This window comes from Canis lupus, chromosome 11 (genome assembly GCF_003254725.2).
Source record: "Canis lupus dingo isolate Sandy chromosome 11, ASM325472v2, whole genome shotgun sequence".
In the NCBI taxonomy this organism is placed as follows: Eukaryota; Metazoa; Chordata; class Mammalia; order Carnivora; family Canidae; genus Canis; species Canis lupus.
The window spans coordinates 11,599,821-11,615,384 of record NC_064253.1 but is presented as its reverse complement, the minus strand read 5'-3'; the positions used below and the strand labels follow the sequence as shown (position 1 = coordinate 11,615,384).

Sequence of the window (15,564 nt, the reverse complement as noted above, 5' to 3'; positions counted from 1 at the left end):
TGTGATCTGTGTACATCAATTACTCATACCAGGATTTCCTATTGTAGAAACTGGTTGTAACTGAGACGCATTTATAGTTACTGTGTTTGTTTATTTTTAATAGAGGGAGACTTCCTTAATTATTGACTTACTGAAGATTTCCCCTTTAATGTTGGGTACAAGAAAATTTATCATTTTCCCTTTTGACAAAAATTAAATTCACTTATTGTAGAAAACTTGGAAAATACTGAAAAATACAAAAAAGAAGATAAAAGCCACTTCTAATTCTACCCTAAGTGATATCTACTATAAACATGTTGTGACAGTTTTTTCTGTAGTCTTATCACCTGCTTCTCTTCTTCTCTCTCCAGAATTCAAAGCTGGTAACCAAATTTTATGAATGGTTTTGTATCATACATTTTAATATTATATAATGACCATGTTTTCTCATAAAATTTCATCATAGGTATGTAGCTTCATTATTTATCCAATACCTTAATTATGGAATATTTAGGTTATTTAAACATGTTTTTCATTAAAATATATTACAAGGAAATAATGGCTTATAAATCTGATCATTAAAAATTCTTCCTACCTGGCCAAAGCAACCTGCGTAATGAATAAGGCTTGGGAAATCCTTAGAACAGCTCAGCTCAGCGATGGCTTCGGTTTCACTCACCATCCAGCGGACACACTCCAACTGACCATTCTAGGTTGGAAAGAAGAAGAAAGAAAGAAATTCAAGGTAATGCAGGTTTGAAAAACACCTCATAGATGGTAATTTTGCCAAGGGAAGAAATCGCATGAATTTTGGTTCTTGTATTTGGCTCCATTTATTTGCAGTAAATCATCTGTTTTATCTCTGGTCTGTGCTTATGGTTCAAAATCAGTTGGGGGAATTTTATTAAAATGCATGTTCATAATTGTAATCAGGCAAATTGAGGCACAATTTGTATACTATAAAATATACTCTATCCTTTTTAAGTACAGAGTTTGAGGACTTTTGACAAATATATACTCTCTTGTGACTACTGCTCCAATCAAGATACAGAACATTTCATTCTCCCCTTCCCCCAAATTTCTAGGACTCCTCTGGTCTTAGGTCTTCACTTTTGCCCCAGTGATGGGATTTCTATCACAACAGACAGAGTATGTAATCTTCTGGGTCTTACTTATGTCACTCAGTATTCATTCTTTTGAGATTCATCTAAGCTTCTGCTTGTATGAAAGTTTTGTTCTTTCTTGTTGCTGACAAGTATTCTATTGTATGAATATATCAGTATTTCTTTATTCATTAGCTCTTAGAATAGTCTTTTATAAACCCTGAGAATCTGAAATGGTAGGATTCCAAAATAAAGAAAGAGCAAATAACATTATACTGGCTCAACTGCTACTTTCACCGAAGCCTTCGGTGACTCTGTCCCCACACCAGCTCTTTCCTCCTATGCTGAAATCCCATACTGTACAAACCAGGAAAGCACCTGTGACATGTATAAATAACAGTCATTAGGACCCAGACTTGAATGGATTTAAATCCTTAATACACTACTTAGTTACAAGACCTTGACTAAGTTGCTTCCTCTCTGATACTCAGTCTTCTCATCTGTAAAATGGCAGGGATAGTAGTAACTACCTCATCAAGTTACTGAGAGCAGCAGATAAGACAAAGCATGTGAACTTAATCAGCATACAACACTTGTTACCTTTTACTGTAGTGCACTCTCTTACATCCTTTGTAACACAAATGAGACGTTCAGCTGCCTTCCTGGTTTACAAAGTGTGGGGCCTTAGCCCAGGAGAAAAGAGCTACCATGCCATGGAGTCTGGGAAGTCTATTCTAGACATGAGATGTAAGAGGTAATCTGCTCATTTTTTATCTACGCTTATTTGGATAGTGGGATTTCAAGCAGTCAGCTCTCAACTGTTCACAAGCTGAAACTATTCTTCCATTGGGGGAATCCACCAGGATCAGGTGGGTGCTCAATAGCTTCCAGGTACTACACTGGATTTGTCTCCTCCCTCCTCTGCCCTATTTGTTGCCAGGGGAGGTTGGTCTGTATGGGCTGCCTCCCTTGCCCCCTAGGTTTGACTGATGGAGAATGTTGGGCAGGACACCAAGAAAGGAGAATGAGTTTAAGGTCCCCTCTTTTTCTGGCTTTCCCAACTCCCACAGGGGTGCCGTTGGCTGCTGTGTCCCTCTACCAGTCAAAGGTAAAAAATCAGCCAGTTCTTCCATTCGGCCCTCTCTATTGCTCGTGACCCTCCCTGGCCCCTCAGGCTCTCAGGTGGTAATAGTGCTCTGCTCTGATCTCCAGGATACTGCACTTTTCTTCTTGGGCTCCTTACACCTCACCCATCATCCTTTGGTATTTGAATCCTTCATTAAAGATGTTCTTCAAATTGCATAATTTGAGCATGCCAACTGTTTCCTACCAGGATTAAAATAAAACTGTGATACAATGTGCTTCATTCTCTCTGAATAAAGAAAGGAATGGGAACTGGACTGAGCAACTACTAGGGAAGACAGTTCTTATCGACTGGCATTTACACAGAAATATAAGGCAATATTCCTGATTTTAATGACTTGAGTCCTCTTTTTTTTTCTCGGTCAATCTAACTAAAAGTTTACTGATCTTTAAAAATCTATTCCTAGAACCAGATTTGGTTTTGCTGACTTTCTCTATTTCTTTTTTTCTGCTTTCCACTGCATTTATTTCTCCTTGAATTTTTAAATTTATTTCCCTCTGCTTGTTTTGAATGTAGTTTGCTTTTCTTTTTCAAATTTAAGGTAGAAGGTTAAGCTATTAACTTTAGATCTTTCTTATTCCTTTTTTTTTAATACTGGCATTTATGGCTATAAATTTCCCTCTTAGCATTGCTTTAGTTGTATCTTAAGTGATAATATACTGTAATTTAAATTCATCTCCAAATATTTTTCAGTTTCCCTTGTAATTTCTTCTTTGATAAATGATTATTTTGGAGTGTGTTAGTTCCAGATACTTGTATCTCTAATTTCCTTCTGTTACTGATTTCTAATTGCATTTCATTATAGTTAAAGGACATACTTTGTATGATTCCACTCCTTTCAGCTTCATTGAACCTGTTCTGTGGCCCAACATATGGCCTATTCTGGAGAATGTTCCATCTGTATTTGGGGAGAATGTGTATTCTGCTGTTGTTGGATATAGAATGTTCTGTTAGATGTCGGTTAGGTCTAGTTATTCAAGAAGGGAATGTCTGAATAAGTATATTAAATAATAAAATGCTGCTGTAAAGGCAGAAGGAAATATATCACTACCATGATTTTGAACACATCTCTTTCCATAAATAGAAATACAAAACAAAACAAATGTTATTAAATTCTAGCAGGAGATTTTTGCCTGAATCTGGGATCACTCCCTAAATGTTAAAAAAAAAGTCACATCAGTAGGTTATGGCTTTGAAGTCATTTTCTCATCAGACCAACATGTTATCTTTGAGCTTAATCAGAAGCACTGAATGAGAAATGAAAAACAAACTAAGGTTATTTCACTTCAAGTCTGTTTAGCTCCTAAAACAATGGATTGTGTTTGCCTCATTTTAGAAACACACTGCTCTCACCTTAGATTTCTTTCCAGTTACTTTCCTTAACTGTTCCCAAAGGGCACTTAGTAAAATGCCCTGGACTGCCACAGTACCTCAGGTTGGGTTCCCCAGAAAACCCTCAATAAATTCTGCAGTGTAACTGATAAGAATTTATAATGTTCCATTTAAGAAGTTTAAGGGTAGGGGAGAGGTGTTCCTAAGCCTTCAAAGCCCCTTTTCTCAGGTAATCTTTTTATTTGATACCCTATCTCTGACTCTGCTTCCTGTCAGCCAAGTCACATTATCTCAGCAACTTCTGCCTGTTTGAACCAAGTTTGTTGTCTTTACTGACAGCTGGGCTCTCAGAACTATGCTTAATGAGGTGAAACGCCATCAGTTGGTCACTGGTGTTCAAAACAAGGTCCTAAAACCGAAGAATGATGACTTCTTAGAACTCCCTCGACTTCACCAATGTCTATCAAATTACATTGAATGGACTGAAGCAGGATTGGGGTCAGGACAGATTTCCAAAGGGGGGTGGCACTTACTATAAAATATTTGTGTTAACTTCTTTTGTAAATTCTAGATTAAATGAAGAAACAGAAGATTTCCATTTCTTATATCATTGTGTTCAGAATTAAAAATGTGAAAAATCTGAGACCCCAAATCCATAAGAACTTTTGACTCTTATGGGCTTGATATGCATTCTTCATTAAAACAAACCAAAAACACTGAAGTTCAAGTTTACATGCTGATTATGTGATAGCAGTATGCTGACTAGAGGAATTTAAGAATGAATTACCAATATGGATACCGTAGAAGGAGTTTATACCCAGGGTTGGCCTAATGACCACCAAGTTTCTTATGTACTGTCCTACCCTGAAGATTCTTAATCTATGAAAACAAGTACTAGGGCATATAAATGAAGAAAAAATTTCCTCATCCAACTACACAGCTACAATATACTCCATAATCTAACAGCAGTTAGGAAAGCTAATGAGAATTATATTTTATAAACACTAAAATAGCAATACAAATGTCAACATTTATTGGCATTGTAAGAATATTTTATCACTGACCCACACCTACTGATGACCAGATCTAACCCCTATCTTCCCACAGGACTGATATAAGACGAGATCCTGAATTTGCCATCCTGCTCTTGAATTACTGGTAACTTACCTGCCCTACCTACTTGGCTATCAGCTCCTGAAGAAAAGGGATTATGTCTCATTCAAATGTGTATTGCCATCACCTAACCCAGTACCTGGTGGACTTGGTACACATTGTTGAACTCAACTACACTGCACTTTGACTTTGCATCTAATATCTCTTTCTTCATGATTGCTGCGGGCAGTTCAGCTCTTAATGTGCCATAGGAACAATCACTAAAGGAAAGTGATATCTACCAGGGTCATAAATTTCTTATTTTATCAAAAAAGTATTATTTTCTATACTATCTTGGAAATAATACATTATAGTTGAGTAAAATTAAATAAAACAGAAAGCAACTTTTAATACATTAAACTTTACTGAATGATGAAGCACCTTGGTGGATCAGTGGGTTAAGCATCTGCCTTCATATCATGATCTCAGGGTCCCGAAATCAAGGCCCACATCGGGCTGTCTGCTCAGCAGGGACTCTGCTTTTTCCTCTCCCCTTGCCCTCTCCCCCTGCTTGGGTGTGTGTGCATGCTCTCTCTCTCTCAAATGAATAAATAAAATCTTTAAAAAATTCACTGAATGGTAAATAAATTAAAGATGCAAAAATTCAGATTTGCATAAAAGATACGTTAGGGGTAGGAGAGCAATCATTTTTTCAAATGTAGCGTGTTCTTCAGTGAATTCATAAGTACATTTCTTTAACTAGCAAGTTCCTCTAGTAAATTTCAAAATAATTCCATTTCTAAAAATTATGATTATTCAGCCTGTAGAAGACATAACTATTATGTAAAGCAGAGCACATATGCAGAAGCACAAGATGTATTATATTTCCCTGAACTTCTGGCTTCTTCATAAATATGACTGAATTTTACATTTATTTGCCAAAGATCTTAAAAGTAATTGTAGTTTAATAGCTAAACTTCTAGTGATGTGTTATGTTTTACAGAGGCCCTCACTGCAGTGCTATAAAAGTCCATGTTTCCCTGACTCACAGTTTCTAAGTTTTAACTCTATCCCAGTCGACATTAAGCTCAAAACTCAGCTCTGACATTCTGAACAACTCTTGGTACTGAAGACATTTAAACTTCAGATGTGATCCATTAGAAGCCTGCTTTAGGATCTGAAATACTCCTGAGAGCTATCATTCCTTAAAATACACCTTTTCCTCATTTGTCTCTCTCATTATACTCACATTAGGAAAAAATGAAACAGCCTCAGATAAATCCAGGTGTGGTTAAAAATCTAAATTGCAGTCACTATGAATAACAAAAGTTCTGAGAACCACAATAGATCATTTTCCTTTCCCTTTATTAGCTGATTTGAAGCTTACCCTCATTGCACGATAAATTGGAATGTAGTCTCCAAAGCTCAAAGCAGTTGTAACCGAAATGATTACTCTCTTTAAATGTAGTATGCTCATTTGCCATTTGCTTGGTATATCATGCTACTCTCTCCCTATACGCATTTCTGCAACTTAGCTCACTAGGAATCTTCAAAAACAGAAATCCAACTTTTAGCTGTGGCTGGTCCCAGCCCCCAACCAATCACCTTGATGGCCAGGCCCGCTGGAGTCAGCTTCTCTGCATTTCGCTCACTGAGGCAATCTTCTCCCATCAAAGACGTGAGGTGCTGGAGACATTCTGCATGTCCCTGTGATGCGGCCACATGTAGGAGATTGTTGCCACTTTCGTCGTGAATTTTGTCTAGGTTGTCGGCAGCGAGGTGTGGCTGTACAACAGTAAGGTTAGAACACTTAAGTCAATAATCAGAATATGCTGTGGGGGTTTTGCTGTGGGCACTGGGAGGAAGAGATGAGCTTCCAGAAGTTCTGGTGGCAATCCTGAGTGTTTAATAAGTCAGAATTCCCTACTGTTAATTTTAATGACTCTCCATTACAGTTTTTTGCTATATTGTCCTTTAGAACATGAATTCTCAAGGGGCTTATCTTCCTGGGAGACCTGGTAAGGGCTAGGTCAGTAAGCTTGCAGAGGCTCCAAGCTGGCTTTCTAAACAACTACAATGACATTTATGGTAATTGGCAAGTTCCCTCTCTGTCTACTCCACTCGACTGCTAAGTGCTGACAGCCAGACTGTGTTTTATCCTCTGTTGTAGGTTTGTTGAATGAAGGAACTACTTCTCTCAACCATCTGGTTTGCCTTGAACAACTGAGAATTGGCTTTGATTGCAAGCTATCTGATGGTTGCCACAATCAGAGCTACCATGGGGTATTTCCAGAATACTTTCACCCCAAACAGACCCTGGGGTACCCTGAGGCCAAACCCAACCATTAGAGTTCTCACCTCTAGTGAAGCTTAGTTCCCTGCATATGACACGGTGGATAGAGACTGCTGGGTGAGTTGTGAGGTGTTACCATTTGGGAAACGTGAAAACATGGGATGGACAGAAGAAAAGAATGAACCAGAGAGAGAAAAGAGAAGAAGAACTAAGAGAAATGGAAAAGCTATTTTCAGGAGAAAAAAAAATGCTTTATTACTTTTTAAAAGTAAAATTGTTTAATCTTCTCATCCTACGACAATAGTTAAGATTTGTGATAATAGACCAGGCACATTGTACTTATCTCTGCATGGCTTTACCCTAAGTGGAATCGCACTGCCAAGATGTAATGATTTTCTTGAGTGAGACCTTAATTAACATCATAGTATCAGCCCAGGCTTGCTACTGTTTGATCCAAGTCTGGAAGCCAGAAAAGAACAATGCAGGCAGATGGAGTGTGATTTCAGTTGAGCTCTCTCTGAGCCTAAGCAGAACAGACTTTTCTTACATCACGTTAACTTTGTGACCAGAGCCTTTGGAAAAGCTTCTTCATGCTCCCTAGACACACAGAGCTGGAATCTAGTAAAAACTCAATGTAGGTCAGAGGGCAGCCAAGCTCTAGGGTAAGCTTCTATCTGCAAATGCTTTCAACTTCCTGGTCCAACTCTTCTGAATAATGATCGGGATAGAACAGAAGACCCTCTGTTCATGTATCTGGCAGGTCCACCATCAACAAGGAACTGACATACCCACAGGTACCTGAGTGAGCGCACTGGGAACCATTAGAATAGGGAACAGAAAGACATGACGATTCACGTTAAAGCAAGGGCTGGGCTCAGTTTTGTTTTTGTTTTAGATTATGAGTCCTATTCCAGTCAAATTCGTGCATAGTTAAAGCAGAGTAACACTCCCTCTATAGCCATTTGTTTCCCCCTGTGTTAATCTCCTAACTTTGCATTTTTAGAATCCAAAAGACACATCATTTAGCTGAAGCTGTGAGTAAAGATGAAGCAAGAATGGGAACAAAACATCATCATTCTGTTACTCATGAATGGAGCCGGTAAAACTGGAGTCTCTAGATCTGAATTAGATCGTACTTACCAGGAGAGATATCTGTCCTTCCTTAACAATGTTCAAGATGCTTTTCACTTTTTTCAGATATTCACTCCTTTCTTCCGGGCCTTGGGAGCTGGTCCAGTTCCCACCCCCAATCTGCTCTTCTAGTTTGGGTTCTGTGGCTGAGGACTGCAAATGGAAGGCCCTGAGCTGGCAGTCTGGCGTTGCCTTCTCGCGTTTTCGACCATGAGGATCACTAAAGGTCTTGTTTAGGAAGTCCTTACTCTGGTTTTCAGGCTCATATGCAGAGCCACACTTTACCAGAGGTGGCGAGCTCTCAGACTCCTCTGTGGAGAGCTTTGGCTGGTCTCTGATGACAGAGGATGCTTTTCTCAAGTGAGGGCTTTTCACAGGAGAAAGAACACAGAATGGTGTCATGTTGGATGGTGAGCTCTCAGCACTTCCAGGAGAGCAGGCTTTGCCAGAAAGGCCATTGATGGTTGTGCACAAACCCAAAATTCTCTTATCTGAAGTCACCTTGGTGAAAGAGGCAAGCTGTTGACTGGATTTAATGTAAGGCACATCCAGAATCTCATCCATGTCAAGGTCATAATGCTCCAGTTCCCCCAGCAAGGTGCTGGGCTCGCTGCTCTTATTCTGGGGACCATTTTCTCCATCTCCAGGGCTGAGCTCCTCAGGTTGGGGGCCTGGGTCAGGATCACCCCCTTTCTGGTACTCCACCTTCTGGTTCTTCTGGTCATCACTTTCATTGTTCTCCAGAGTCTCTGGTTGATGTTTCAGTGGGGAAACTCGCTTCACAGGACGGAACTTACTGTACACATCCGCGATTCCTGTGGGCTTTTGCGTGTTTGTAATCAGTGCTGACACGTTGCAATTCCAGCTCGAGCTAGAAACTGTTTAGAAATAAATAAGAGAATATTAAATGGAAACACTGAAGATATCTTGGTCACGCAGGCAGGTGTAATCCACTCACATTATGTTCATAGAAAGCCCCTAAGGGTACGACTTAAGAGGAAACGCACACATAAACCAGTTTATCCTTACCACTGGAAAATAGTGAGTGATAAAAATTATGGCCTAATTGCTGAAAATTTATTAAAGGAGTAATCATGGAAAAAAGCAAAAAACAGATTTTTAGGTTCATTCTCTGGATAACTATTCTTCTTTGGAAGGATTATGATACTTGTCACCACCCTGGAAAACAGAAATGGGAGGTTGGATCCTCTGTGTTAAATGAACTTCCAAACTAGTTTGGGGAGGGGAGGGATGTACGCACACACGAGCACATGCATACATATGTATCTGTGTACTAAAGATTAAGAAGTCCCACATAAAGATGGGGTAAATTATTTCATACTAGGCAAACTGAAATTGTGACCCATTGAGTGATTGTCTACCACAGATGTGTCTCCCACTGAACCATCGCTCAGGGGCATTTCCCAGTGCTCTCTGGCATGTGACAGAGCAACACAATGTATTAACACTTCACAAAGGGACCCTGCTGTAAGATTCCAGGCTGCCCTTCCAGTGTTGGCAATGCTGGGAACCACCAGGAGGGGAAGGTTGCAAAAGGAGAGTGAGATGCGTAGGTTAGGCTTGCTTCTTTTCTTTCTTTTTTCTTTTCTTTTCTTTTCTTTTTTTTCTTTTTCTTTTTCTTTTCTTTTCTTTTTTCTTTTTTTTTCTTTTCTTCTTTCTTTCTTTCTTTCTTTCTTCTTTCTTTCTCTTTCTTCTCATTTTTCTGCAAAGCTTTAATATTGGTTTGCATTTGAGTAACTGTCTGGTAGAGATGGAGGATGATACTGTGAAACAGCAATGCATCTGGAGGCTACAGATAAGACCACCATCTCTCCTGATTAGCCTCATGGAAGGCTACCATGTGCCTTCTCCTGGAGCAGGATGATAGAACATGGGTCTTCTCCTCCATCATGATGATCATGCTTCCTCTCTGGGATACTCTCCTGACTAGACAGATGACCCAGCACCCTTGGAAACTTGTAGGCACTGATTTATAGACTCCTCCCCCTTTCACTTACATTCACACCATCCCCCTTCAAAACGAAGAGGTTTCAGGATATGCCCTCCAACTAGGGGCCTCCCATCTCTCTCTCCTCTTCCGGAACAACATTAGGTAGGAAGTATTTAATCCAAAAGCATATGTTTGTGTGCATACTTGGCTACTGGGACACAAGCAAAAGATACAAGAGATGGGGTGTATTCAGGTCTGTAACTTCTAGGACAGTCCCTACCACTACTTCTGGGGGTGAAAAGAGTGTACAAGTTATTAAAGATTCCTCAAATTTAGATCACTGGTCATTATTGTTCCTAGTGCAATGTGTTCTAAAAGGAAGCAAGCTAAGGAGGTGAGAGTAACTGTTCTGAGCCTGAATGCTCTGTAACTATTGATGGGTGGGGTCTTTCCCCCCAAACAGACCCCAATTTGGCACAGGGTTTCAGAGAATCTGCACTAATTGGTCTAGTTCCGAGACTTTTAAAATCTACAAAGAAAATACTATGAGCTGTGGAGGGAAACCTGGATTCTGTCCAGTAGGGAACAGGTATTCAGAAGGAATGTTCCAGAAGGGAAGGAAGGTACCTAGATACTGTTAAGCTGCTGCTTCTCTTCCCTTTCACTGGCTCTGGCTCTAAGTTGTACACAGTACTTGGCACAGAGCAGACAATTAACAAATGCTAGTATTTGAATTTGAATCTCACTTTGCACAACGCATTAAATCTCCTTGTAAATGCCCAAAGCGCATCCTTCTCAGGGATTTACGGCTTCATATCACAGGGGACAAAAGTCCTGTTAATAAACTCAGAGGAGTGATAATCACCAATAAGAGCTGGATTTTCTAAAGTTATTTATGAAACGTAAATATGCAAAGGCAAAGACTAATTCCAGTTGGTCCATTATAAATTTAAAAGGTTTCTTATCCTTTATAGGTCCATTTTCCCCTAAAAATGTGAAGCTATGAAAAATTGTCTGCCAGAAATTTCTGCCAAGCTTTTCTCTCTTCCTTGCAAGAACACATGGTTACTTATTTAAAACAGCAGAGAGATAGCAGACATAAAGTTTATAATGTGTAAATATGCCTTTAATTTTATCCATCAACTTTTCTGAAAAGCTTAAAATACAGTGGCCAACATGTGCGTGCGTGTGTGTGTGTGTGTGTGTGTGTGTATTCCTTGGCATTTCAGAGATACTCATTATTAAGTATCGTGTTTGCTAATATTTTGCCAATTACCTTGATTCCTTTGGAACTTCTTGAAAATGTGTATCTCAGGTTGTAAAAAAAAATTTAAAGTCACATAACTTAGTAGACCAGTACAACGAGTGCATTGTACCAATATATTTATGTATTGGATAAGGTCGTGAGTTCAAAGGGCTTCTCTTTTATGTTGGCTTTATTTACATGTGAAATTTTTTCCAAGTGATACAGGGAAATGGATACCATATGTTTCCCAGCTGTTTCGTACTGACAGGAGCCATTAAGAACGCTCTATGGAAATGAATTCTGTCTGAGTCTTGTGAAAACACTTCTTTCCACAGAAGGGCCTAGAAACTGAGGAAGGGGCATCAACATTAGGCTTGTTGTCCTTCCTCTTCTTCAAACCTCGGGCACTTTTTTAAGGCTCCGAATGAAGTCTATGCTTTCTAGTCTGTGTCTTCTTGACCGGAAAAAAAAGTACCAGTTTTGTGAAATTGATTGTTCTAGAGAGTCTCATGAGAATGCTCCAATTTATTACTACATAGTACTCATCTGAGAAGGAAGGGCAATTTTTATAAGACATATGACAAAACTTTAGATTATTTCTAAGTTGGAAAAATGAGCATTTTAAGCAGAACGTTAGAAAAGGGGCTACTAGTGATTGACAAGATTATAACTTTCAAATCTGTAAGTCTACCCAAATTTCATTTATACTGTTGTTCCACCCCAACACTGTCATCAATTTCTTTTAACACATGGAAACAAAGTTCATACTATGCTATAGTTACTAGAGAGATTTTGGGGCTAAACTTCTTTTCTGGAAGTCACGAACAAAGGCCTCATAGCTTAAGTTTTAAATCCCTGAAAATTTTATCTATTATCTTATTAGATCTATACAAGCTCTATGAGAACAGGGTCTGTGTCCAATTTATCTATCACTCAAAACACTCAGATTACTTTACATAAACAGGGTCTTTTCAAAGTTCTTTAATGACTTTTTGGTTGAATGGATTCATTTTAACATCTTACGCAAGTAAACACGTCTAGTATACCTTAAACCTGTCTACCTGATTATGTCACAAATTTTCTGAAATGGTCGGTTGGTAAATGCAAATGTTTCTCAGGCTGATTTATAGGCCATGGGGATCTCTTCCAATCTAACTGGCATTGGGAATGTCTCTGAGCTCCAACAAGCTGGTTTCCAATTGCCTGCTGACCATCCACATTTCCCCTGTATCTTCAACAAGCATTTAATGTGAGCCTAGGATGGGTGTGCTCTATTTGTCACAGGCAGCATGTTCCAAAGCAGAGGTCTTTGGAGCATGTAATGGAGGCATACCTCCTTCCTTATTGCTTCCTCCCTTTCTCCTACTCATCCAGCACACACACTCTACTATGTCTTCTTTGTGAACTTGGCCTGGGTCACATGACCACTCACACAGTCTGCCAAGCAATCCCTCTGTGGAGCATCGCTGGCTCTTCTCTTTCCTTTACTTGCATCTCTCATCCCTCCAGGCACCAACTCCTGCTGTGGCCTGATCAGAGAATCACAGATTTTTCTCAAATCTGGTTCCTCTTTTCCATCCTGTTATACTGACTGGACCACTTTGGAAACTTTGCATGTCCTTTACAAAGTTCTAGCTACTTCTCTGGTCTCCTTTTATAGTCAAGTTATCCCTCTTTATATAGGTTGGATTTTGTCACTTAGCTCAAAATCCTCAGGTGGCCCTGTATGTCTACATAGCATGCATATCTCTGCAGTATCTAAAATGGCCATGCTGAATACTTCTGACTTACAGAGTAAGGAAGCTATATGCCATTCTACTTTCTTTCTTCCACTAACTAATTCAAGGAGTCTCAAGTTAGTGCTACAGTGAATTTAACTCCTTTCCAAAACTTACCATCTCCCTTTAAGATAATGAGACTGCAGACCCCAGGCTAGGAGACCTTCAGAAAAAAAGAGTTAACAGGAATGTTTTATTTTCATCACATTCATTTTAATAATGACCTTGAATTAACTGCAAGTGACACTGGTTTTCTACTTACAATACTGATGTGCAATTTCTTTTGAAAACAGGTATGATTTAAATAAAACATTTGAGGAAAATGTTAAACAAATAATAGTACAAGTAGTTTACAGGAAGAGCAAAAATAACATAAGGCGGCTTTGGACATAACACATATTGTGGAAACAGTACTTGAATTACTAAATTTTGGGAAACTGGCTTTCAGAATAGTAACTAAATTCCTTAGCATAGGATGTAGCAGGGTATTTTTGTTGTTTTGTTTTGTTTTGTTTTTATTGGTGTACCTCAGAGATATTGTGGGTTCAATTCCAGACCTCTATGATAAAGGGAATATTGCAATAAAGCAAGTCAAATGCATCTTCTGGCTCCTCAGTGTGTATAAAAGTTATAGCCATGCTAGGTGCTAGGTGTGTAACTGCATTAGGTCCAAAAAACAATGTACATACCTTAACTAAAAATACTTTATTGCTGAAAAATGCTAACCATCTAACCATCAGCAAGTCATCTTTTTGCTGATGGAGGGTCTTGCCTTTATGTAGATGGCTGCTGACCCATCATGGTAATGGGTGCTGGGTTGGCTGTGGCGATTTCTTAAAGTAAAACAACAATGATGTTTATCACATTGATAGACTCACTAATGATTTCTCTGTAGCATATGATGCTGTTTGATAGCATTTACCCAACAGTCGGATTTCTTTCAAAATTGCACACAATCCTCCCAAACCTTGCCACTGCTTAAGTGAATGTCGTATTCTAAATCCTTTGTTGTCATTTCAACATTCTTCATGGCATCTTCCCCAAGAGTAGATTCCACCTCAAGAAACTGATTTCTTTGCTCATCCGTAACAAGCAACTTATCATTCACTCAAGTTTTATCATGAGATGGCAGCAATTAAATCACATCTTCAGGTTCTACTTCCAATTCTAGTTCTCTTGCTGTTTCCACATCTGCAGTGACTTCCTCTGCTGAAATCTTGAACCCCTCAAAGTCATGAGAGGCAGGATAAACTTCTTTCAAATTCCTGTGAATGACAGTATTATGACCTTTTTTCATGGATCACAGGTGTGCTTCAGGTTATCTAGAATGGTGAATCCTTTCCAGAAGGTTTTCAATTTACTTTGCCCAGAGCCATCAGAGCAATCAAAATTTATGGCAGCTTTAGCCTTACAAAAATATATTTCTCCAACGACAAGACTTGAGAGTCAAAATGACTCCCTGATTCATGCACTGCAGAATGAATGTTCTATTAGCCAGCACAAAAACAACATTCATTTCATTGCACATCTCCATCAGAGCTCTTGAGTGACCAAGTGCATTATCAACGAGCAGTCACATTTTGAACGGAATCTTTTTTTTTTTTTTTTTCTGAGTGATAGGTCTCAACAGTGGGCTTAAAATATTCAGCAAACCATGTTGTAAACAGATGTGCCATCATCCAGGTTTTGTTGTTCCATTTGCAGAGCATGGGCAGAGTAAATCTAGCATAATTCTTAAGGACCCAGGATCTTCAGACTGGCAAATAAGCACTGGCTTCAACTTCATGTTTCCAGCTACAGTGCCCCTAACGAGAGAGTCATGTGTCCCTTGAAGCCAGGACCTGCCTTCTCCTCTCTTGCTATAAAAGTCCTAGATGGCATCTTCTTCCAACAAGAGGGCTGTTCCATTGACATTGAAAATATGCTGTTCAGCGTAGCCATCTTCATGAATGATCTTAGCTGGATCTTCTAGATAACTTGCCACAGCTTCTACAGCAGCATGAGCTGCTTCCCCTTGCACTTTGCTGTTACAGAAACACCTTCTTTTCCTAAACTTCATGAACCAACCTCTGCTAGTTTCAAACTTTTCTTCTGCAACATCCTCACCTCTTGGCCTTCATTCAATTGAAGAGAGTTAGAGCTTGCTCTAGATGAAATTTTGGAAATTTTGGCTTAAGGAAATTTTGTGGCTGGTTTAATGGGACTACTAAAACTCTCTCTGTATCAGCAATAAGGCTGTTTTGTGCTCTGATCATTCGTGTGCTCACTGGAGCAGCACTTTTCATTTCCTTAAAGAATTTTTTCTTTGCCTTCACAACCGGACTGGTGCAAGAGGCTTAGCTTTCAGCCTGTCCTGGCTCTTGATCATGCCTTTCTCACTAAGCTTAATCACTTGTAGCTTTTGGTTTGAAGTAGAGGCATGCAACTCTTCCCTTCATTGGAACCTTAGAGGCCCTTGGAGGATTATTAACTGGCCTAATTTCTTTTTTCTTTTTAAATATTTTTAAAGATTTTA

The 15,564-nt window shown here is 39.2% G+C and overlaps 1 protein-coding gene across 3 annotated transcripts in view; it reads right to left on the bottom strand.

Moving 5' to 3' along the window:
- The window catches only part of LOC112650533 (synuclein alpha interacting protein), a 74,364-nt gene that overhangs the window by 30,710 nt on the left and 28,090 nt on the right, over nt 1-15,564 (bottom strand). For 2 of the 3 annotated variants that reach the window (XM_035696860.2, XM_035696862.2), the window contains exons 3-5: nt 8,084-8,952; nt 6,256-6,435; nt 575-688 (exon numbers count right to left, since the gene is read on the bottom strand). In XM_035696860.2, the coding sequence (XP_035552753.1) occupies nt 575-688; nt 6,256-6,435; nt 8,084-8,952 (1,163 nt within the window). The remainder of the gene's footprint in view (nt 1-574; nt 689-6,255; nt 6,436-8,083; nt 8,953-15,564) is intronic. The other variant, XM_049115996.1, reaches the window with a different exon arrangement.